Source organism: Schistocerca cancellata, unplaced genomic scaffold (assembly GCF_023864275.1).
Source record: "Schistocerca cancellata isolate TAMUIC-IGC-003103 unplaced genomic scaffold, iqSchCanc2.1 HiC_scaffold_823, whole genome shotgun sequence".
In the NCBI taxonomy this organism is placed as follows: domain Eukaryota; kingdom Metazoa; phylum Arthropoda; class Insecta; order Orthoptera; family Acrididae; genus Schistocerca; species Schistocerca cancellata.
Window position 1 is genome coordinate 69,189 of NW_026046834.1, and position 26,730 is coordinate 95,918.

The window sequence follows — 26,730 nt, forward strand, 5'->3', positions numbered from 1 at the left end:
AGTAAAAAACCATGCGTTAAGGGACTGTGCCCGATGCGGAGGCAAGTGAGGAGAACCTCATCCCACCTGCATGACTGGTAGGACGTACGCCATGGCCGCGTGGTAGCCTTGACCAGACGCAGCTTATTGTCACCGACTGCCAGCCACTCCTCTTCCCACTGACGCATAACACGAAAACGCAGGACGGAGGTAACAGCATGGAGGGGGACGGCACATTCAACAACGTGAGGGAGGGAACATGCATCTTTGGCAGCCACATCCGCTAGTTCGTTTCCCCTAATACCCACGTGCCCCGGCACCCAGCAGAAGGACACCTCCTTCCCCTGCCGTTGCAGGTGGAGGAGGGCATCATGGATGTTCTGGACGACCGTATCCGCTGGGTACAAGTGTTGCATGGTCTGAAGGGCACTCAGGGAGTCAGAACAGATGAGGAACTTAAGACTGGGAACACACCTCATCTGCTCCAATGCCCACAAGATCGCAAACAATTTGGCATCAAAGATGGTAAACGCCGCAGGAAGCCGTAACTTGACGACTCGATCAGGGAAAACAACAGCACAACCAACAGAGTCCCCCTGTGTAGAGCCATCCGTAAATACTGGTACATGGTCGGGATGCTGGTTTAAAATATCAGAAAATAAGGAGATAAAAACAAACGCAGGAGTGCAACTCCTCCGGTACTCCGACAAGTCTAAAAGGACGCTGGGCCTCTGGAGCAACCAGGGAGGCAGGCGAGTAAAACCTTGTCGTTGGGGGGCCACATGCTCCACACCAAGGGACTCAAGCAAATGCTTGGCACGAATCCCAAATGGTCTCATTGCCCTGGGACGACTGGAAAAGTGACGTTCCATAGGCGGTCGGGCAACTGTACAGTACGCAGGGGAGGTAGGACAGGCAAGGAATTGACACACCCGTCGCACCATGAGGAGTTGCCGCTGGATGGTGAGCGGCGGTTCCCCTGCCTCAGCACACAGGCTGGGGATGGGACTGGTACGGAAGGCACCAGTGGCCAGCCTCATGGTGTACTGCATCAAGAATCTTCAGATACGAAGGCCTTGCTGACCCATACACGGTGCAACCATAGTCAAGACGCGACCGGACGAAAGCCCTATAGAACTGCAGCAGACGCGCCCGGTCTGCTCCCCAGGACCGATGGCTCAGACACTTCAAAATATTCAGTGCCTTCAGGGCCCGCACCTTGAGGTCTTTAAGGTGAGGCAACCACGACAACTTGGAATCAAAAGTGAGGCCAGGAACTGCACAGTGTCCCTCAGACGCAATTCAGGGGAGGTAAAAAGATGTCGAGAACGATTAAAATGAACACACACACATTTTTTTTCTGCAGAAAAGGTAAAACCCGTCTTCGCAGTCCATGCCTCCAATCACTGTATCGTAAGCTGCAACTGCCGACTAACAGTGACAAGAGTGGAGGAAGAACAGAAAACAGCAAAATCGTCCACAAACAAGGAGCATTGGACAGGACTCCGGATAGTGGACGTGATACTGTTAATGGCGACGGCAAAGAGGGTGACACTTAAAACGCTTCCCTGAGGAACACCATTCTCCTGCACAAACAAATCAGATAGCACATTACCAACCCTATAACGAAAGAGGCGGTGGGAAAGAACCGAATGAAGATGGGGAGACGGCCACGAAAGCCCCACTCATGGAGTTGATTGAGGATATGGCGGCACCAAGTAGTGTCATACGCCTTATGAATGTCAAAGAAGACACCAAGACAATGCTGGTTACGTAGGAAGGCCTGCTGGATGGCCGCCTCAAGCAGGGTCAAGTTGTCGATAGTGGAATGACAACACCGAAAGCCACACTGAGAGGGGCTAAGGAGATGCCTGGTCTCGAGCAGCCAAACCAGGCGACAGTTGACCATGCGTTCCAACGTCTTCCCGACACAGCTCGTCAAAGCAATACTTCGATAACTGCTGGGATGCGTTCGGTCCTTCCCCGGTTTGAGGAGAGGAATCAAAACCGCCTCCCTCCACGAGTCAGGGTATGTGCCACTAACCATATCATATTAAAACAACTCAGGAGAACTTCCTTGGATGACAGCAACAAGTGCTGCAGCATGCTGTACCGGATTTGATCATGACCAGGCGCAGTATCATGAGCCACAGACAGCGCCGAATCCAGTTCCCACATTGTGAAGGGGCAGTTGTAAGGTTCAGAATTTGGAGACCGGAAGTCCAAGTGCCCCCTCTCGATGGCAGTTCGGTAGCGGCAGAATTCTGGATCACAGTTAATAGTGGCGGTAGATTCCGCAAAATGCATGGCCAGTGTCTGGGCAATGTCTCTCGGTGCCGTGAGGAGACATCCCTGATGCAGCAATGCCGTGACAGGTAGTTGGGTGCGTTTCCCGGAAATCCTCCTGATGGCTTCCCATACTTTCGTAGAATTAGTGGAGCGGGAGATGGAGTTCAAGAACAATTGCCATGACTGTCGTTTGCTCTCTTTAATCACGTGCCGTGCTTTGGTCCTTGCCACCTGAAAGGCCACAAGATTGTCAGCTGAGGGACGGCACTTGAAGCAGCGCAGAGCTGCACGGCGGGCTCGGATGGCGGAGCGGCACTCAGTGGTCCACCAAGGGACAGGGCGCCTCTTGGGATTACCGGATGACCGTGGAATGGACAATTCAGCAGCATGGGAGATCACGGCTGTAACATGGTCTACCCATTCGTGGACGCTGGCACGGTGTTCCAAAACAGCCAGTTGGCTGAAAAGTGTCCAGTCAGCTCTGCAGAGGTGCCACCGAGATGGCACTGATAATGCCACAGCCTCATCCAGGAGGCGAATCCAAAGGGGGAAGTGGTCACTAGAATGGAGGGCAGCAACAACCTCCCACAGAGCAGAATCCGTGTGTGCTGGAGAGCAAAAGGAAAGGTCAATAGCCGATGACGACCCGGAAGCAGTACAGAAATGAGTGGGAGCACCAGAGTTGAGGAGGCACAGTTCTTCAGACATCATGAGGCTTTCCAGAATGCGACCCCTGGGGCAAGTAGTCGGAGAGCCCCATAAGACATTATGAGCATTGAAGTCCCCCAGCAGAAGAAATGGGCGGGGGAGTTGGCTAATAAGGTGTGTGAGAGCCTCAGAGTCTATCACATCCTGAGGTGGTAAGTAGACTGAACAGACTGTGAGCCTCCGACCCACGAGAAGGTCAACTGCAACTGCTTGCAAGTCTGTAACGAGAGGGAGCTCAGATGAGGGGTGCATGTCACGGACAAAAACCGCAACACCACCCTTTGCCCTTTGCCCCGTCAGATAATCTTTCCGATATACGGTATAGCCCCATAAAGAAGGAGCATCAGTGGCCCGAAAATGTGTCTCTTGGAGACATAAGCACAAAGGGCACTCTCGTACAAGGAGTTGTAATTCGGCCACATGCGTCCTGAACCCATTCAGGTTCCACTGTAATATGGGAGCTAGTGATTAGGGTGGCTGAACTTTCACCCTTCCTCTGTGCTTTGGAGGAGAGCCTGTACCCGCCGGAGATTTATTCCTGGGGCGAGAAGATCGCCCCCGGTCGACATCAATGTCCATCAGCTCCGATGACGACCCACGGGAGATGTCAGACAGTACGATGGCCTCGTCATCGGACCGACCCTGACTAGTCTCCTCAGGTGGCAAAACCTTCACCTTCGGCGTCTTTGTCTTAGAATGCACAGCCTTGTCAACAGGTGGAGCTTTACTCGCCTGGGCAGAAGGCGCCATAGGGGGAGAGGCAGGAAGTACCCCAATGTCAGCAACCACAGCCTTGTCCGACGTTGCAGGGAGAGCCGCGGGTTGCAAAACAACCGCAGCAGCACAAGTGCATTGGCAAACGCAGGTATTAGTGCTAACACTAGCAACCTCCGTTTGCGTAGCAACAGTGGCCATTTGCACCGGTTTCTTCAGAGCAGAAGCGAAAGATGTTGTAAACACAGGAGGTTGCATGGCCTTAAAGAGCTTCTTGGCCTCACCATAGGGGATGCGCTTAGATGTTTTAATCTCCTGTACCTTCCGTCCTTCGAGATAGATGGGGCAGACCCGGCTCCAGACAGGGTGACTCCCAGAGCAATTCACGCACTTCACAGGCGATGAACAATCGGCTCCTTCATGGGCAGGCTGACCACATTTACCACAAGTGGCTATCCCATTGCAACCCAACGTAGTATGCCCAAAGCGCTGACATTTAAAACAGCGCATTGGGTTGGGGAAATATGGCCTTACTGGCAAACGTAAGAACCCCGCTTTAACATGCTCTGGGAGTCTCGGGCAACTGAATGTGAGAATAAACGAGTCGGATTTGACTAGGTTCCCATCGACTTGTTTCATAATATGCTGCACGTCAACAACACCGTCATCAGCCCATTAAAATTTTAACTCATCTGTGGGGATATCCACCAAGTCCCTACATGTCACAACACCCTTACTATAGTTCAGAGTGGAGTGGAGCTCGGTCTCGATAGCGTACTCTCCGAGACAGGTTGCCTTCCGAAGAGAAGCGACTTGACGGGAACTGGAAGTCTCAACTAACAGAGTCCCATTGCGAAGTCGCTTCACAGATTTAAGTGTTCCTGCAATCCCCTCAAGACCCTTGTGGATGTAAAAGGGAGAAACCCTCTCAAAGCTACCCTCCTTCTGTTTAATAATCAAAAAAAACATTCTGATTATCAGCATGTGCTCTGTTACGACAGTCTGACAAATTTCGATCAACACCAGGCGCTGGAGGACTCCCAGCACGAAGCCGCTTTTTCGATTGGGTGTGTTTTCCTACCAGTGGCCCACCCAATCCACTGGTAGGGGGAAACGTAGAGGTCGAAGGGTCCATTGTGGTCCCACGAGCAGCTAGGGAACTAAAGGTCCGCTCAGACAGAGCCCCACGTGCCTGAGTAAGCCTGAAACAATTGGGGTGCGGCAGGTGCCCCAGAGGTTGCCCGCTTGCGACTGTTCCACCCCAACAGCCATGCATCTCATAGGCGCGGAGCACACCGGAAGATTGAGGGGTTTTTATAGAGGTTGTCCTTCCTTGCAATCCAGGCGGTCAAGCCAAGATTACCATTCCCCGCAGCACACAACATTCCACCGCCGCGCCATACGGTGGTCGCTGAAGCATGTCCGGGGGTTACGGTGACAGGAGTCTGGCGGCGCTGACCACTCCCCAGCTCAGGACCCCGGGGTCGCCAAGCCCGTACTCAGCAAATGAAAGCTGAGCCCCTGGGGGCATACCGAATTTAACAAGAGGTAAAATATTTATATTCAAGAGTATGTGAGGTCACACAATGTATAATTTGTGTTGAACAATTGCAAACAATATAGGAATTTAGAAAACAAAGTAGGAATTATTATTTGGTAAGACACATTTCATCAGTTAAAGATGACAGATCATAAGTAAGTAACAGTGAAGATAAAAAGTACTCAAAGACTTTTAAAATTTTTGTATAGAGAGAGATCACACATGGTCTTCAGAGCCTGATCACACAGTGCACGTTTTTAATTTTTATTATGATTTTAGATTAATCAGAAACAAACAGTTGATAATGAAAATGTACAAAAAGACATTTAAACTATGATGAAAGCAAAGGTGTCTGGTGATTATGGTGCTTCAAAAGAAATTATTGAAGCTGGATAAAAACTAATATAAAATAAAAATTGCAGAGTGTTTGCAAAAGAAGACAATTCCTTCTAGCTGGAACAATGCTGCAACTGTTCTGCATTCACAAGCAAGAGGACAACCAAGACAAAAGAAAAAGATAACTGTAGACCTATCAGCCCATTTCTTTAATGTACAAGGTATTCATCAAAATTATCACCAATCACATAGGATAGAGGATAAAATTATAGATTTTAACCAAGTGAAGGAGCAAGATGCCTGGATATGGCGATGTAGACCATTTGTGAGTCGTAAACAAAATTACAGCGCAGGCAATGATTTTGAACTGCACAAATTTGTTTTAGATTCATGTATTATTAAAGTACCACTGCACACACTTCACAGATTTTGATGAAGTTTTAGACTCAGTTTCAGTCAAATCTGCACAAACAGCCTTTGAAAATCAGTGAACTGAATTATGGAAAGGGTTGTTGCTATTCACCATATAGCAGAGATAATGTGTCACAGACAGGAAAGAGAGAGAGAGAGAGAAAAAGAGGAAACTCAGATCTCATACACAACCACCATGGTCTTTGTCTGCTGATGCCAGGCTCAGTGAAAGGTGAAAATCAACTGAAATTGGCTCAAAGATTTAATGAGATTAAAGAGAGACTGTAGTGTGGCTTGCAGATCTGTGGGTGGATAAGTGTAAAGGAGGGATACGGAAGATGCCACTAGATTAGGTGAAGTTGGTACTGGAACAGAGAGGAGAAGGCAATGGGGGTGGGGAGGGGTTGGTAGGATAAGATACAAGTTCATGTGGCACAGGACGGTACAGGAAATAACATTCGAAAATGTGCAAAAGTGATGCAGAAAGAGAGATCAATTTGAAGGTATAGGATTAATGATATCAGTGGGAGTAATGTGGGACATGAGATGCTGCATCAACAATTGATGCAGTCTTGTAGCTGTCTGTTGTGCGCGGTGGAGATAGTTGACACAGTAGAGAGTCAGTGTGGTTGGTAAGGTGACAAGAGAAACACAAGAAAAGAAGAGAAAGGAGGACTGGCCTCAGCAGCCAGTGACTGTGGTCTTGTGTGTGTGTGTGTGTGTGTGTGTGTGTGTGTGTGTGTGCGCGCGCGCGCGTGTGGGTTTTTACATAACTGAGGAGGCCCAGTACCTGATAACCTCAGACAGATGAATACAGTGCAAGAGATGCAAGACAACACATATCCAAACATCACCCAAACTACTTCTGTAAATATTTGCGCTCAACAAAAGTAAAAATTTCTCTAAATGCATTGAGCTAAGCATGAAAAAATACGTAACTGGACCAGCGATTCATTATTTAAATAATAAATAACAGCTGTAGGCTTTCCAAAAATATTGATTATGACGTATGAAATTGAATCAAATGTTTCACCTTCCCAGACAGTTATTGGTTCAGGTTACATCAGCATTTTTATCGGATAGTAAATTTTTATTAGATAATAAAAAGTCCCTGAAAAGCATTTTGATGACTATTATATAGATATATATAAAGCGTGAAGATTCAAGAGGGGGTATCCTATATGTAACTTTTACAGCTTAAAAATTATTTCCCACATTTTACACTTTCCCGTATTTTACATAATTTTTTTGAAGTCCCTTGAAAAGTGGAAAAAGTGGGATTTCATTGTACTTCATACTAGGCCATTCTCTTCCTTGTCCCAGCCCCTTCCCTTCAAGAATATTAATTATGAAGATTTTGTGTCTGATGGCACATCCAATAAATTTTCTTTTTCTTTTCTACATTTTCTTTAGTAATCTTCCCTCTTCATTTGCTTCCTTTAAGACTTCCTGGTTGGTTTTCCTTTCTGTCCAATTGTTGTAGCCTTTTCTGCTATACCCTTAACATAGACAAATGTAATGTATTGCGAATACATAGAAAGAAGGATCCTTTATTGTATGATTATATGATAGCGGAACAAACACTGGTAGCAGTTACTTCTGTAAAATATCTGGGAGTATGCGTGTGGAACGATTTGAAGTGGAATGATCATATAAAATTAATTGTTGGTAAGGCGGGTACCAGGTTGAGATTCATTGGGAGAGTCCTTAGAAAATGTAGTCCATCAACAAAGGAGGTGGCTTACAAAACACTCGTTCGACCTATACTTGAGTATTGCTCATCAGTGTGGGATCCGTACCAGATCGGGTTGACGGAGGAGATAGAGAAGATCCAAAGAAGAGCGGCGCGTTTCGTCACAGGGTTATTTGGTAACCGTGATAGCGTTACGGAGATGTTTAACAAACTCAAGTGGCAGACTCTGCAAGAGAGGCGCTCTGCATCGCGGTGTAGCTTGCTCGCCAGGTTTCGAGAGGGTGCGTTTCTGGATGAGGTATCGAATATATTGCTTCCCCCTACTTATACCTCCCGAGGAGATCACGAATGTAAAATTAGAGAGATTAGAGCGCGCACAGAGGCTTTCAGACAGTCGTTCTTCCCGCGAACCATACGTGACTGGAACAGGAAAGGGAGATAATGACAGTGGCACGTAAAGTGCCCTCCGCCACACACCGTTGGGTGGCTTGCGGAGTATAAATGTAGATGTAGATGTAGATTTCAGCAGCTTCCTTTCCAGTTCATCCAGAGTCCAACTTTCACTTCCATAAAGCCGAGTACTCCCTAAAATAATTTTGCAATGGATTTTCTGCCATTTACATTCATATTTTTTTCTGGTTCAAATGTTTTTCTTAGTCATAAATGGCTGTTTTGCCAATGCAATCCTTCTCTTCACTGCCGTTAAACATCTATTGTCCTCTGCGATCATACTATGAAGACGACAAAATTGTTTCACCTAATCAATTTTGACGTCACCAATATTTACATCGGTTCTAGTTCCTCCTGTACTGTTTCTGCACTAGAATTACTTTTGTTTTAAATTGGTTCACTTTTAATTTCCACAGTTTAAGAGGGCCTGAGTGGACTTGCAGCATTCTATTCAAATTTTTTTTTCCAGAGTCTGCAGCTGTCATGATGTATTCAACAAATCTGATCCAATGTATCCTTTCACCTTTGTCTTCTCCTTCTTGATATGAATAACTTTTTCAACAAACATAATAAATAAATATGGGGATACGGGACATACTCGTCTAATTCTTTTTCTAATCCTGAACTCTTCTTCTACCTTCCTGATGTTTACTTTTTGTGCTTTGGTTCTGATGCAGTGATTATTCTTCTAGCATTCCAGTCAAGTTCTATTTTTGTCATAACTGTAAAGAGTGGCTTCTAGTTCACATTGTCAAAAGCATTTTCTAAGTAAATAAAAGTAAGGTAGTCTGGCCAGAATTGCCAAATGTGTGCATGAGGTGTACCTGGCTTGTGTGTAAATGTGTGTGTTTTCCTTTCTTTTCTAAAGAAGGCTTTGGCCAACCGCTAAGTGTGTAACAGTCTTTTTGTTGTGCCTGTTTGCAATTCAACATGTCACCTTCACAGTGAGTAGCAATCTATACTTTTCATAACACCATTGACATTCCAACCAGGACTTACCATTGTAAGGAATGTTATTCTATTCATACCCATCCTTCTCTCTAATAGCATGCACATGGCCAAAATTGCTTCCCTTGTACCTCTGCCTTCTCTAAATCCAAATTAGCCTTCTCCAAATACTGATCTCCTTTTCCTTTTATCGTGCTCTAACTACATTAATGAGTAATTTGGATGCATGATATCACACACATATTGTTCTATAATTGTTATATGCCAATGCTACAACTCCATTAAACTTTACCAGGATAATCAGAAATTCAAAATGAAAGGGAAGCTGGAAAAGCAGATTCCATGACACTAACATTATTCTCAGTAGCCCCATGCGAAAACAAAGATGTGAATACATGTTAATGGAATGTTATCTGGAAAACCTCCATTTAACTGATAACAACATACTGATTGATTTTTTAAAAATCTGCTTTAGTTGCACTGCTATAGCTGCACTTTTATTTTGTCAAATGAACATGTTTCAGTACCATCATTAGGCCATTCCCTAGTGCACAGTCATCAAAGTCACTTACCCCTATCAAAAATATGTCTGGAATTTGTAATGTACTGTTTACCTCTAGTGTGGATAAACTTCCACAGCAAGTAGGAAAATGTAATATAGTAATTTTGAAAGTAGGACTTAAAATCATCTATAACACTATTTCACAAGGGTTCTATTTTTGATATTAAAGTGTGTGCTTCTAAACCAGTTTACCATGGGAAATTCAAATATGTAAACAAAATATTGTTGTCAAAATATTGTTTTGCATCCAGTAGTAATGGAACGTGACAATTTCTTGTTCAACAGCAGGTGGGAAGAATAAGAAGTCAATGGGTTATCCCCCGCCACACCTATGCAATTAAGACCACCTGCAATAGCTCATTAATTTGAACGATGACAGACAGTTGCTGCCTCGGCAGTAAACTTTCACGCTTCCCAGAGGGAGTTGCATTGAGTTTACAACAATGGTGTGAGCCGTAATTTGTGTCAATCTTAATGAGTGAGTGTTTTGGGTGCCAAGTAACCATCTCTGTCATATTTCTGAGCGAAGTTGAACTTCCTGTGTTTAAATTGATGTAGCCTGGTGCTGAAGGTAGACTGACTGACTGTTTTTACATATCAGCATTTCTCTAGTTCTCTAGTATTAATGTATTACAGGTGTACTGCTGAAGAGGTATTTTTAAATTTTCAGAAATATGGATGTCGATATAAGCCAGATAACTTCTGCTATATCTGAGGGAAGTTCACTTTTGTCAGAAATAGGAAGAAATTTCAACAGTCATAAAGAAAGCATATACACATTACTTTAATAGAGGTAGGAGACCAAGATAAAGAATGGGCACCACATTTCAGTTGTGCTACATGTTATTGCAAACTAATTCAGTGGTGGAAGGGTAAAGAGAATTTGGCATTGTTCGCTGTGCCCACGGTGTGGAGAGAGCCAAGGACAGCGTTACTGATTGTTATTTCTGTCCAACAAAAATTCGGGGTTTTACAAAATAAAAATTGAAGGGGCACATTGTTTACCCAGATCTGCCTTCAGCAAGAATGCCAGTGTAGCACACTGACAGCCTTCCAGTACCTTCAAGAGCTTCAGGTCAAATTCGGAGTGACAGTGAAGTTAGTAGTACTGAAGAAATCACAGATGATCCTTTATATCACTGCACAAGTGAGTCATCACCACATTTTTTAACATAAGCAGATTTAAATGATTTAGTACGTGATCTAGGACTAAGTAAACAAAAGGCACAGCTGCTTGGGTCAAGATTAAAAGATTACAATCTACTCCTCCAAAGTACTAAAATCAGTGTGTTCAGGCACAGAGAACATGCCTTTATTTCCTATTTTGCAACTAACGGAGCACTGACATTTTGCAATGACATTGCTCGCCTAATGAAAGTGCTGAATTTCACCTATATTTCACAAGAGTGGAGACTTTTCACAGATGTGTTGAAACAAGTCTCGAAGGTGTTTTGCTCCATTACGGAAATAAAATACCTTCTCCACAAGTAGCTTACGCCAGCTTGACCAAAGAGAATTACGAATTCGTACAAAGGATGCTAAATTCATTACAATGCAATGAATACAAATGGCAAATATATGCAGATTTCAAAGTAATTGCTATGGTACTGGGAATGCAACAATGCTACACAAAGTATGCCTGTTTTCTTTGCGAGTGGGATAGTCGAGGCAGAAATTCTCACTATGTAAAAAAGAAATGGCCTAGGCGAAGATGGAAAGTGGGCGAATAGAATGTACAACATTAAAGTCTGGTAGCTCCTGAAGGGGGTAGTGGGTCTGCATATCTAGCTACCAGCATTTTTCAGCTGCAAAGGTGTATTTGCGGCCCCATAAATCAAGGAGCTGCAGAAAGATGCAAATTCTGAAGCACATTTAACTGACAGAGAATAGACAGCATGGGACTGTTTTGAGATGGTGTCAGAAAAATTCCTTGGAAGAAGAGCTACTAACTACAAAGCAATGGTAAACGACATGATCAAAACATATTAAGATCTGTGGTGCAATATGTCTATGAAGGTAGATATGATGGTCTCTCATCTGAACTGCTTCACAGAAAGTTGTTATCCAGAATGAGATTTTCGCTCTGCAGCGGAGTGTGCGCTGATATGAAAAGGCAAAGGTCCCAAGTTCGAGTCTCGGTTCTGCAAGGTTCGCAGGAGAGCTTCTGTGACGTTTGGAAGGTAGGAGACGACATATTGGCAGAAGTAAAGGTGTGAGGACGGGGCGTGAGTCGTGCTTGGGTAGCTCAGATGGTAGAGCACTTGCCCGCAAAAGGCAAGGGTCCTGAGTTCGAGTCTCGGTCCGGCACACAGTTTTAATCTGCCAGGAAGTTTCACATCAGCGCACACTCCACTGCAGAGTGAAAATCTCATTCTGGAAACATCCCCCAGGCTGTGGCTAAGAAATGTCACCGCAATATCCTTTCTTTCAGGAGTGCTAGTTCTGTAAGGTTTGCAGGAGAGCTTCTGTTAAGTTTGGAAGGTAGGAGATGAGGTACTGGCAGAAGTAAAGCCGTGAAAATGGGACGCGAGTCATGCTTGGGTCGCTCAGATGATAGAGCACTTGCTCACGAAAGGCAAAGGTCCAGAGTTCGAGTCTCGGTCCGGCACACTATTTAATCTGCCAGGAAGTTTCAGTTGTAGTTATGTATCAGATGAACATGGCAAAAGATTCCATGAAGACTTTTGTACTATAGAAAGGTGTTATGAAGGGAAGTGGGTACCATCTATGATAGGAGATTATTGCTAGAATATCATTCGAGAGAAGAAAGAATCACAATAAAAGAGAAAAAATTGATGTGCATTACAATACAATGGATTTTTTTTTTTTTGGTCAATTTTCTGTAATTTCTCACGTCAAATAAATGCTACAAAGCTTATACACAAAGATTACAGTGTTATATGTTAGATCTCACCCTCCATTAATGTGATGAGCTTATACCATCATAAAACATGAATTTGTTTATCAAATTTCTCCTCATGTTTGCTGCACTATATCAGAAACAGAAAAGAGAAATTGAAATTGTGAAACTATTCCTGACAGAAAAAACTAAAAAAAGTTTTGAATTCAACACTCAAAGTACAACTAGGATCACAATGTATTTTTTCAGAAATAGAAAAATAGTATTTTTTGTAGAACAGTGTAATGAGACTAAAATAATATACAAAGAACACACCAAAAAAGGAACTGTACAAATGAAGTTGAAAAATAGTTGGTAAGTTTTTAAGTTGAGGGCAGTTCAAGACAAGGACTGCATGAGCAGAAAACATCTGAGCAGAAGAGCAAAGACCATCTGGAGTGTTTTGTCTAACTATAACTTTCAAAGCAAAATATCTGGTGTCCAATGAAACAAAAATTAACTATTTGTCTGTATTAGTAGCTTCAACTTATACCAGCAAAACCGGATTTTTTTTTATTGACTAAACAACCCTAAAACTGAAGGGTGGACAGCAAGCAATTGGGAGGTGCTAGTTACAAATTATTAAACAAGAAAAGGTCTGAAAAATTATTAAACAAGCAAAGGTCTGTGTTCCCACCCACACAGGCCAATTGGGACTGACTGACTGACTGCCATACCATCCTCTGCCAATGGCATCATTCAGATGCGTGATGGAGGTGCATAGCATCAGCACTGCTCTCTGGCTGTTGTTAGTGTTCTTAAGTTGTGTGTTCACTGTCAAGTTAACTTAAATGCTAGTCTCTTGCAGAAGCTACTTTTGTCAACTTGCAGAGCTTCCACAAGTTAGTGGAAACACTTTATAGCAGATACTTGTCGAACTTGCCGGCTGCTGGAAGTTTTTCTCAAATGCTGGAAGTTTTTCACAACCTTGCAGAAGTTTTGTGTGTTGAATCCAGGTACAAAAATCATGGTGTCCAAAACAAGAATGGTGCAACCCCTAAACATAAATAACTGGCCACAGTCAGCCAAGGAAATGTGAAATGAATATACAAATTAATTTGTTTCACCGAAAGGGGAAGTAGAATGACAGTAGTGTCATCTTTAAATTCTACAGTAAACAAAAATGTTTGTAATAAATACTGCTTGCAAAAATCGAAGAGCAATTAATAGTGATCTCTCTGCAGTATTTTTGTATCTTGTTTTAGAATTTATTATTTTTGTAATAAAAGTAATAAATATTGTTTATAAAATTTGAAGATTAAGTAAAAGGTGATCTCTTGGTGATACAAGTTGTAGCATTCTTGTGTCCTGTTTTCGAATATGTTATTGTACAATAGACGAGATATTTTTTAAGCTTGCATACAAAATTCTCAAATAGTTTTTAATCTGAGTGAAGTTCTTTGATTCTTGTTTATTCAATAGTGTTTCTTGATAATTTAAATATGTACCCATCTGTATCCAAACTTTCTTCCCTTTTCTCTGCTTTTCGTTTTTCTTGATGGTTTTTCTGCAATAGCAATAATAATAATAATAATAATAATAATAATAATAATTCCCGTGGAGGCCCAGGAAAAGAACAGGCCTCTGGTATGTTCTGCCAGTCGTAAAAGGCGACGAAAAGAACAAACCACTAATAGGGCTAACCCCCCTTTTAGTGTGATTACTTGGTTCAGGACAGAACTAAAGAAGCCTCGGACAAGCACCGTCATGGGCGGGGACGACGCTTGAACCCTATGCCCGCCCACAATGGTAACGACACTGCTAGCCAACTGGAAAATGATTTAAATCCAAATAGAGGTGTTTTGCAGGATATGCTTCCTGCAACCACCCTAGAAGGAAAACAAAGACAGAGGATGAGATGGTCAGATGAAGTTAATCGACACCTCATGTTCTGTTATTACCAAGCAACAAACCTAGGAACCAACACAACTGGATACAGATCACAAGTATACACAACATTTATTACCAGATACCCGGAATTAAAATTTTTAACAGAACAGCGAGAGCACCACCAGCAGCGAGTAGTGTTTGTATAAAGCGTTTTTGTACTTATTTGCTGCGCTTAGCTTTTAAATAGTTTTTCTGGGAAAACCTAGCGTAGTTTTCGCGTCTCGTATTTCAGTGAGTGTTTCTTGATTATCAGAGTAGCTCATCAGAAGATTATCTTGGGAATTTGTCACCGTATAGGGTAGGGTAAACATAGTCATGTGTAGGGACTGTGGTTGTGAGCGGACGCAAGGAGAATTGGCCACTCTTCGGGGGCAGGTGGAGGCTTTGTCTGTTAGGCTCATCGAGCTCGAGGCGCAGGCGTCGGCTCGTAGTGGCGTTGGGGCAACTGTGGTGAGACCTATGCCTACTTCGGTGGCCTTGGAATCACATGGAACCCCTGATGTCGCTGCGTCTTCCGGCAGTGAGCATCTTACCGGTCAGCCATCACTCCAGGGTGAATGGCGGACAGTGGTGGGCTCGCGCGTGCCTGGCCGAAAGGCGAAGGTGGGATCTGGCCGCGTGGCAGCTGCCTTACCCCTTTCCAACAGGTACGGGGTGCTTCCTAGTGGTGATGACATTGTTTCCGAGCCACCACAGGATGCCTCGCCTATTGGGCCAGTGGCCGATTCTCCGGCAAGGTCCCGACAGTCACAGAGGGTGGGCCTATTAGTTATAGGGAGCTCCAACGTTAGGCGGGTTATGGAGCCCCTCAGGAAAATAGCGGGTAGGTCGGGGAAGAATGCCAGTGTGCACTCGGTGTGCTTGCCGGGGGGTCTCGTCCGTAATGTGGAGGAGGCCCTTCCGGCAGCTATTGAACGCACTGGGTGTGACCGGCTGCAGATAGTAGCACATGTCGGAACGAATGACGCCTGCCGCTTGGGTTCTGAGGCCATCCTTGGTTCCTTCCGGCGGCTGGCTGATTTGGTGAAGACAACCAGCATCGCACGCGGAGTGCAAGCTGAGCTTAATATCTGCAGCATAGTGCCCAGAGTCGATCGCGGTCCTCTGGTTTGGAGCCGTGTGGAGGGTCTAAACCAGAGGCTCAGACGACTCTGCGACTATAATGGTTGCAAATTCATCGACCTCCGTTATTGGGTGGAGAACTGTAAGGCCCCCCTAGACAGGTCAGGCGTGCACTACACACCGGAAGCAGCTACTAAGGTAGCAGAGTACGTGTGGCGTGCACACGGGGGTTTTTTAGGTTAGAGGGACCCCCCCTTGGGCGAAACGATAAAATACCTGACGGCTTACCAGAGAGGACATTATCATCGTTGATAAAGAACGTCCGTCCTCAGAGACCAAAAACAGGAAAAGTTAACGTAATATTGGTAAACTGCAGGAGTATCCAGGGCAAGGTTCCTGAATTAGTATCTCTTATTGAAGGAATTAGTGCGCATATAGTATTAGGAACGGAAAGTTGGTTAAAACCGGAAGTGAACAGTAACGAAATCCTAGACACAGAATGGAATATATACCACAAGGATAGGATAAATGCCAATGGTGGAGGAGTATTTATAGCAGTAAAGAATTCAATAATATCCAGTGAAGTTATTAGCGAATGCGAATGTGAAATAATCTGGGTTAAGCTAAGTATCAAAGGTGGGTCAGATATGATAGTCGGATGCTTCTATAGACCACCTGCATCAGCAACCGTAGTAGTTGAGCGCCTCAGAGAGAACCTGCAGAACGTCGTGAAGAAGTTTCGTGATCATACTATTGTAATAGGGGGAGACTTCAATCTACCAGGTATAGAATGGGATAGTCACACAATCAGAACTGGAGCCAGGGACAGAGACTCTTGTGACATTATCCTGACTGCCTTGTCCGAGAATTACTTCGAGCAGATAGTTAGAGAACCAACTCGTGAAGCTAACGTTTTAGACCTCATAGCAACAAATAGACCGGAACTTTTCGACTCCGTGAATGTAGAAGAGGGTATCAGTGATCATAAGTCAGTGGTTGCATCAATGACTACAAGTGTAATAAGAAATGCCAAGAAAGGAAGGAAAATATATTTGCTTAACAAGAGTGATAGGGCACAAATCGCAGAATATCTGAGTGACCACCATCAAACGTTCATTTCTGAGGAAGAGGATGTGGAACAAAAATGGAAAAAATTCAGAAACATCATCCAGTACGCCTTAGATAAGTTCGTACCGACTAAGGTCCAAAGCGAGGGGAAAGATCCACCGTGGTATAACAATCATGTATGAAAGGTACCACGGAAACAAAGAAAACTTCATCATAGGTTTAAGAGTAGTCGAATCACAGCTGATAAGGAAAAGCTGAACGAAGCGAAAAAGAGCGTAAAGAGAGCAATGAGAGAAGCATTCAACGAATTCGAACATAAAACATTGGCAAACAATCTAAACAAGAACCCTAAAAAGTTTTGGTCATATGTAAAATCGGTAAGCGGATCTAAATCCCCTATTCAGTCACTCGTTGACCACGATGGCACCGAAACAGAGGACGACCGAAGAAAGGCAGAAATACTGAATTCAGTGTTCCGAAACTGTTTCACTGCGGAAAATCGTAACACGGTCCCTGACTTCAGCCGTCGCACGGACGCCAAAATGGAAAATATTGAAATAAACGATATCGGAATTGAAAAACAACTGCTATCACTTAGTAGCGGAAAAGCATCCGGACCAGACGAGATACCCTTAAGATTCTACAGTGATTATGCTAAAGAACTTGCCCCCTTTCTATCAGCAATTTATCGTAGATCGCTGGAAGAACGTAAAGTACCTAGCGACTGGAAGAAAGTGCAGGTCGTTCCCATTTTCAAGAAGGGTCATAAATCAGATGCGAATAATTATAGGCCTATTTCGCTTACGTCAATCTGTTGTAGAATAATGGAACATGTTTTGTGTTCTCGTATTATGACGTTCTTAGATAATACAAATCTCCTTCATCATAACCAACATGGATTCCGCAAACAGAGATCATGTGAAACTCAGCTCGCCCTATTTGCCCAAGAAATTCACAGTGCCGTAGACACTGGCGAGCAGATTGATGCCGTATTCCTGGACTTCAGGAAGGCATTTGATACGGTTCCGCATTTACGTTTAGTGAAAAAAATACGAGCTTACGGAATATCGGACCAGGTTTGTGATTGGATTCAGGATTTCCTAGAAGAAAGAACACAACATGTCATTCTTAACGGTTCAAAATCTGCAGATGTAGAGGTAATTTCGGGAGTACCGCAAGGACCTTTATTGTTTACAATATACATAAATGACTTAGTTGACAACATCGGTAGCTCCGTGAGGCTATTTGCAGATGACACGGTTGTCTACAAGAAAGTAGCAACATCAGAAGACTCGTACGTACTCCAGGAAGACCTGCAGAGGATTAATGCATGGTGCGACAGCTGGCAGCTTTCCCTAAACGTAGATAAATGTAATATAATGCGCATACATAGGGGCAGAAATCCATTCCAGTACAATTATGCCATAGGTGGTAAATCATTGGAAGCGGTAGCGACCGTAAAATACTTAGGAGTTACTATCCGGAGCGATCTGAAGTGGAATGATCACATAAAACAAATAGTGGGAAAAGCAGGCGCCAGGTTGAGATTCATAGGAAGAATTCTAAGAAAATGTGACTCATCGACGAAAGAAGTAGCTTACAAAACGCTTGTTCGTCCGATTCTTGAGTATTGCTCATCAGTATGGGACCCTTACCAGGTTGGATTAATAGAAGAGATAGACATGATCCAGCAAAAAGCAGCGCGATTCGTCATGGGGACATTTAGTCAGCGCGAGAGCGTTACGGAGATGCTGAACAAGCTCCAGTGGCGGACACTTCAAGAAAGGCGTTACGCAATACGGAGAGGTTTATTATCGAAATTACGAGAGAGCACATTCCGGGAAGAGATGGGCAACATATTACTACCGCCCACATATATCTCGCGTAATGATCACAACGAAAAGATCCGAGAAATTAGAGCAAATACGGAGACTTACAAGCAGTCGTTCTTCCCACGCACAATTCGTGAATGGAACAGGGAAGGGGGGATCAGATAGTGGTACAATAAGTACCCTCCACCACACACCGTAAGGTGGCTCACGGAGTATAGATGTAGATGTAGATGTAGAACAACGACTAGCTGATCAGATCCATGTAATAATAAAAAATAACAGGATACACCAGTCAGAATTAGAAAACATCAAACAACAAGTACAACAAATACTAGAACAAAATAATGTGCAATCAGAAGAAGAAGAAAATACAGTAATGGACTCAAACATCCCAGAGCAAACAAACAAGGAACAACAAGCATCAATTAAACAATCAGAGGAAAACGAAATCTTAAGACAGCCAACAGAACAAGCACAAATAGAACACGAAGTGACACACATGTTAGATATAGAAGAAAAATTTCAGCTGACATATATAGAATACAAAGACATTAGACAGACATTAGACCATTCTTGCATAGACCACCAAATAACCCACAAGTTGAAACAACAATAACAACTATCAACACAATCATACACAACAAAATAAATGAAAATACAACTATGGAAGAGTTACAACTACTGGTTTACGTAGGAGCACTCACTACACTAAATATACACACTAGGCAGAGATCAGAACCAACCAACACACAGAAGAAACCCACAAAACCAGCATGGCAACACAGGCTACAGATCAGAATAGAAAAACTGAGAAAAGACATCGGACAGCTAACACAATTTATAAGAAATGAAATATCAGACAAAAAACGAAAAAGGTTAGGTAAAATCTCACAACAAGAAGCGATAGAGCAATTAGATGAAAAGAAGCAGAAATTACAAGCATTGGCCAAATGACTTAGAAGATATAAAAAAAGTGAAAATAGAAGGAAACAAAACCAAACATTCAACACAAACCAAAAGAGATTTTACCAAACAATAGATAACACACACATTAAAATAGACAATCCACCAAACATAACAGACATGGAACACTTCTGGAGCAACATATGGTCAAACCCGGTACAACATAACAGGCATGCACGGTGGATACAAGCAGAAACAGACTCATACAAGATGATACCACAAATGCCTGAAGTGATAATTTGGCAACATGAAGTCACCCGAGCAATTAATTCTATGCACAACTGGAACGCCCCTGGAAATGATAAAATAGCAAATTTCTGGCTAAAGAAGTTCACCTCAACACATTCACATCTAACTTAATTATTTAACATTGCAGACCCGTACACATTCCCTGATACACTTACACATGGAATAACCTATCTGAAACCTAAAGATCAAGCAGACACAGCAAACCCAGCTAAATATCGCCCCATAACATGCCTACCAACAATCTACAAAATATTAACTTCAGTCATTACACAGAAATTAATGACACATACAACACAGAACAAAATTATAAATGAAGGACAAAAAGGCTGCTGCAAAGGAGCACGAGGATGTAAAGAGCAACTGATAATAGATACAGAGGTGACATATCAAGCTAAAACTAAACAAAGGTCACTACACTATGCATACATTGATTACCAAAAAGCTTTTGATAGTGTACCCCACTCATGGTTACTACAGATATTGGAAATATACAAAGTAGATTCTAAATTGATACAGTTCCTAAACATAGTTATGAAAAACTGGAAAACCACACTTAATATCCAAACAAACTCTAATAATATCACATCACAGCCAATACAGATTAAGCGTGGAATATACCAAGGAGACTCATACGTCCTTTCTGGTTCTGTCTTGCTCTGAACCCACTATCCAACATGCTAAATAATACAAATTATGGATATAATATTACTGGAACATACCCACACAAAATCACACATTTGCTATACATGGATGATCTAAAACTACTGGCAGCAGCCAATCAAAAACTCAACCAATTACTAAAGATAACAGAAGTATTCAGCAATGATATAAATATGGCTTTTGGAACAGACAAATGTAAGAAAAATAGCATAGTCAAGGGAAAACACACTAAACAAGAAGATTACATATTGAATAACCACAGTGACTCCATAGAAGCGATGGAAAAAACAGATGCCTATAAATATCTAGGATACAGACAAAAAATAGGAATAGATAATACAAATATTAAAGAAGAACTAAAAGAAAAATATAGACAAAGACTAACAAAAATACTGAAAACAGAATTGACAGCAAGAAACAAGACAAAAGCTATAAATACTTATGCTATACCAATATTGACCTACTCATTTGGAGTAGTGAAATGGAGTAACACAGACCTAGAAGCACTCAATACACTTACACGTTCACAATGCCACAAATACAGAATACATCACATATATTCAGCAACAGAAAGATTCACATTAAGCAGAAAGGAAGGAGGAAGGGGATTCATTGACATAAAAAACCTACATTATGGACAGGTAGACAATTTAAGAAAATTCTTTCTAGAACGAGCAGAAACTAGCAAAATACACAAAGCAATCACTCATATAAATACATCGGCTACACCACTGCAATTTCATAACCACTTCTACAACCCTTTAGACCACATAACATCAACAGATACAAAGAAAGTAAATTGGAAAAAGAAAACACTACATGGCAAGCACGCGTATCATCTAACACAGCCACACAACGATCAAGACGCATCCAACACATGGCTAAGAAAAGGCAATATATACAGTGAGATGGAAGGATTCATGATTGCAATACAGGATCAAACAATAAACACCAAATATTACAGCAAGCATATTATTAAAGATCCCAATACATCAACAGATAAATGCAGACTTTGCAAACAACAAATAGAAACAGTAGATCACATCACAAGTGGATGTACAATACTAGCAAATACAGAATACCCCAGAAGACATGACAATGTAGCAAAATAATACATCAACAGCTTGCCTTACAACATAAACTTATAAAACAACATGTTTCCACATACAAGTATGCACCACAAAATGTACTGGAGAATGATGAATACAAATTATACTGGAACAGAACCATTATAACAGATAAAACAACACCACATAACAAACCTGACATCATACTCACCAATAAAAAGAAGAAATTAACACAACTAATCGAAATATCCATACCCAATACAACAAATATACAAAAGAAAACAGGAGAAAAAATTGAAAAATACATCCAACTGGCTGAGGAAGTCAAGGACATGTGGCATCAGGATAAAGTTGACATTATACCAATTATACTATCAACTACAGGAGTCATACCACACAATATCCACCAGTACATCAACGCAATACAGCTACATCCAAACTTATATATACAATTACAGAAATCTGTAATTATTGATACATGTTCAATTACCCGAAAGTTCCTAAATGCAATATAACATATACCGTACAGTTAAAAGGAAGTGACGCTTGATCAAGGTCCGCGTCACTTTCCATTTTTAACCAGACTTAACGTCTGAGAAAGTAAATAAATAATAATAATAACATTAATGCAACAATGACGGTGGCTGCGCTGGTTTTTAAACATGACACTGTAAATTCCCACTTGGCTATCTCATGATGAAACTCATGTGGAAACACTTCCGCAAGTACTTGCAGGAAGTTCCTGAAATAAACTTGCCCAAGTGACTTGCGAAAGCAAACTTGTGCCTGTTTTTGTTGTAATGTAAACACCTCAGCAAGTATTTGTGTAAGTTACTTGCTAATAGACACCCGCCTTTAACCTTGGAGCCACTGCTTCCCACTCAAGTAGCTCCTCAACTGGCATCATGAGGCTGAGTGCATTATGTTCTAGTTCCACAAATAAGGAAAAATCCCTGCGGTACTGGGAATTGACCACAGGTACTTCATATAGCAGCTGGAAGTGCTTATCATTGAGCTATGCAGGCAGACAGAATTATTAAAAGGGAGACAGGAAAACTAACAAAGGCATCAGGATATACACTGGAGTTCAATATGTAATTATGGCGATAATGTGGGAATGATATGGAAGTGGGTGTGACACTTAGTCAGGTGACTGAATAGTGGATGGTACAAGAAACTTCTTTGTAGCATTCAAAGAGAAATGAGGAGGAGGAGATTAGTGTTTTAACATGCCATCAACAATCAGTTCACTAGAGATGGGGCAAAGCTCCAATTAGGAAAAGATGAGAAAGGAAATCGGCCGTGCCCTTTGTCAGAGGAACCGGCATTTGCCTGAAGCGATTTAGTGAAATCACAGAAAACCTAATTCAGGATGGCCAGACTTTGGCATGACCGTCTAAGAGAGAAAAGAGCAAGACGATCACTGGAAGACAACATTAGAAACGTGGATGTATCGCTGAAGAACAATTTTCTTGGGAAAGGCTAGAACAGGCTTCCATACAAAAGTATAAGGTATTTCAACAAGTGTACTCAGTGATTTGTCATTACGAAACTGACACAACAATAACAATCACAGGCAAGAGAATAAAAGAAATGAACCTGCTGTACAGATTTAAATGAACTCACAGATTTTATTTTATTTTATTTTATTATGTTTCATTTGTCTCATGCAGTCAGCAGTATTTTCTTTCTCTGAAAACAATTAAGTTTCCCCCCACAACTGTCTCAAGCACAAAAAACTATGCCTTACTGTTGAAAATTAAGCAGACAGAGCATCACCGATTCACTGGCAGGAACATAAAATTTTCAGATTTAGGATATAGCTCAAATTAGATTGCTGAATTAAATCAGAGCTAGCCTGAGCTTCACATGAACCAATTTAGAGAAATCACAGAAAACTAAAATCTAGATGGCTGGACAAAGACAGTACAGTGTACTAACCATTGCATTATCTGACTTGGTTTTCGCAATATGGAGCTGTTTTTCTGTTCATATTGCTTGAAAGCCTGTCTCTATTAAGTGATGAGCAGCCGAGGTCACACAAATGCACAAAACATGTTGGTAACACAAATCAAGAGTTACTAAAAATCTATTTTGAGTAACGGCAAGTATGCTAATTATATAACTGCTTAACTTATAAACACACTGATAAGTACAGAAAAACAATATACATTTTTTATAACAGAAATTCAATGATACCTCAATTTTGAGCCAAATGAGCGATCAAGTAGATTTAAAGAGTAACGACTTGGCGATGTCTCTCTGCTAGCTTCACGACTAGGTCCTGTCGAGAGGGGGATGCTGGATGGTCAACGGTGTCTGCCATCATGTCCTGTTTCTCTGTTTGTATTTGAAAAGGTAGCATAACTTAGTCTGGAAGACGGAGACCCTGAGCGGCTTGTAGCTATGAACAAAATAACAACAATAATAAAGAAAAAGATCATCTTTCAATCATGTTACAAGTAATTTACAGAATAAAAGACATAAACTATATCAGTACATGGGGAAAAATATAAGCATCATCACAGAACTAAATAAAATGTGAAAGGTACATATGCACCAGAGTTTTATTTAACAAAACATCATTTTCATTTAAACAAATACATCCATTTGGCACTCACAACTGTGGTTTTTAATTATTTAAATGAAAAGCGTCATAAATTTCTAAAACCTTGCAATGTCTTGCATTCTAACAGCCTGATATCTCAATCACTAAATATCTAGGTTTCTTATGATTGTTACTGTAGAGTCTCATAAGAAAGAAGTCTACATGCAAGTGCACCAGACACTGCAACTCTTGATGCCTTGTAGTGTCCAACATACCATTCTGTAATGTTTACTTGTAAAATGTTATCCTCAACATCAACTAAATGACAATGTTTTGTACGGAAAATAAACTATATTTATCGATCAACGAATGTTGATGAAAGTCTATTTCACTTGGTTTAGGAAATATTAGATCAAATATATGTTTTCATGTTTGTAAAAATGATTTCACAATTATTCCCTAAATGAGAACTCACTCTGAAGGTGCTTTCTTGTATCTAACACGGCACGAAAATCGGTAATGTTATTGAGTAGACCATTTATCTTGGAAAACTGCACAACCACCTCATAACTTCATATACTGTTGCCTGCTTGTCATCCAATCAGAGATACGTCTTGTAAAGTGTGGGCTACAGTGATGACTACATAACAAGAACAATTTTACATTATCCTTTATCAGCTAGAGAAATGTGCCTGAACTAAAGTCTCAATGAATGTAAAACTTGCAAGAATCATTCACAGGCACACACTCAGCTGCCCCACCATCAAATATGCTGATGAAATGACTGCTGACAGACTAACCATAGCTTTTATATCCATGGCCCCTTCCACTTGTCTCCCATGGTTTTTATCATGCTGGTTACTGCACCATCCAAGGTTTACAGCCAGGAAAATTATCAATACATAATGTATTTCATTGAAACCCTGGCATCATAAGTCATTTTGTTGTTGTTGAACAGTAGCTCTTTACAGCATAGTGAGAGTTCCCAGACCTTGTTACAGTTGAAACCACAGTCACAATTAATTAATTTTTAGATTTTTGGGTTGAAAATGTCAAAAAGTTGACTTACTTTTCCTATTTTCATTCACTGATGTCTTACAGCAACAAACTTTGGCATGACTTATCATTGACTTACTTGTCACTTCTTCTTCCGTGTGTATTTGCTTTTAGGAAGCTTTAATTTTCGAGTGCTCTTAATAGTGTTCCATAGATTTCGTGTTTGTTTTGAATACAGTCAGAGAGAGTCCCTTTAGTCAGCCATAGTCAGTGTCAGTGTCGTCGTAACTGCCGCCTGCTTCACGTCTGCTGTGCAGCGAGCTACCTTAATTTAAGTATTAACTGTATTTTTCTTACTTGTCACTTCTTCTTCCGTGTGTATTTGCTTTTAGGAAGCTTTAATTTTCGAGTGCTCTTAATAGTGTTCCATAGATTTCGTGTTTGTTTTGAATACAGTAAGAGAGAGTCCCTGTAGTCAACCATAGTGCCAGTAGTGCTAGAGTTTGTTTTCAATACAGTCCAGAGACAGGTAGTGCTATTTTCATTGTTTTCTACAAGAAGTGGCTAGCAACCACAGTTTAGTGAATAAGCAGCCGCCTTTAGTGAATTAGCAGTCTAGTTAAAGGTTGATTAACTCTCTTCAGTAAATTGTTTCCTTAGGATGGATAGGATGTGTGACTGCTGTGTACGGACGCAGGAGGGGCTGGCCACTGTTCGCGAACAGCTGAGCGTGTTGATGGCCGCGGTCAGCCGTCTTCAGGCTGCTGCCTCAGAGTGTAGCGGCAGTGAGGAGTCTGGTGCGTCGCAAGGTACACCCCAGGTGTTACATGCTTCACCCACTGTCCCTGCTGTCGAGACATCTTCGCGGGTACCGGGCGCGGTTGGGCCACCCTCTCCCCAAGGGGAGTGGCGGGTTCAGCGGCGTTCGCGGCGAACGAGGCGGAAGGTCAATGTGGAGGCTGGCCGTGTGGCATCGCCCGCTCTGCCTGTGAGGGGACATGTGGCTGCTCCTTCAGCAAGGTCCGAGCAGGCACACGGGGGGAGGGGTTTATTAGTTATTGGGAGCTCCAACGTTAGGCGGGTGATGGAGCCCCTTAGGGAAATAGCGAGAAGGTCGGGGAAGAAGGCCAGTGTTCACTCTGTCTGCTTGCCGGGGGGTCTCATCCGAGAGGAGGCCCTACCGGCGGCGATAGAGAGCACTGGGTGCACCCGACTGCAAATTGTTGCTCATGTCGGCACCAATGACTCCTGCCGTCTGGGTTCAGAGGTCATCCTCAGTTCGTACAGGCGGTTGGCGGAATTGGTGAAGGAGGAAAGCCTCGCTCGCGGGGTGGAATCAGAGCTAACTATTTGTAGTATCGTTCCCAGAACCGATCGCGGTCCTCTGGTTTGGAGCCGAGTGGAAGGCTTAAACCAGAGGCTCAGACGATTCTGCGGAGATCTGGGGTGCAAATTTCTCGACCTCCGCTATCGGGTGGAGAAATGTAGGGTCCCCCTGAATAGGTCAGGCGTGCACTACACGCCGGAAGCGGCTACAAGGGTAGCGGAGTACATGTGGAGTGCACATGGGAGTTTTTTAGGTTAGAGAATCCCCTCCCTAGGCCCGACAAGATGCCTCCTGAGACGCGGCAAGATAGGAGTAGGCAAAATGCAACAGGGAATAACAATATTAATGTGCTAATAGTAAACTGCAGGAGCGTCTATAGAAAGGTCCCAGCACTGCTCTCATTAATAAACGATCACAATGCCCATATAGTACTAGGGACAGAAAGTTGGCTGAAACCAGACGTAAACAGTAATGAAATCCTAAACTCAGATTGGAATGTATACTGCAGAGACAGGCTGAACAGTGAAGGGGGAGGCGTG

General features: G+C 42.4%; 1 protein-coding gene across 1 annotated transcript in view; it reads right to left on the reverse strand.

The window, feature by feature from the left end:
• The window catches only part of LOC126143531 (CLIP-associating protein 1-A-like), a gene marked incomplete at its 3' end in the record, with an annotated part of 235,094 nt that overhangs the window by 64,141 nt on the left and 144,223 nt on the right, over window positions 1-26,730 (reverse strand). Inside the window, 1 exon segment of the mRNA XM_049915437.1 lies at window positions 23,520-23,724. Coding sequence (XP_049771394.1) covers window positions 23,520-23,724 — 205 coding nt within the window.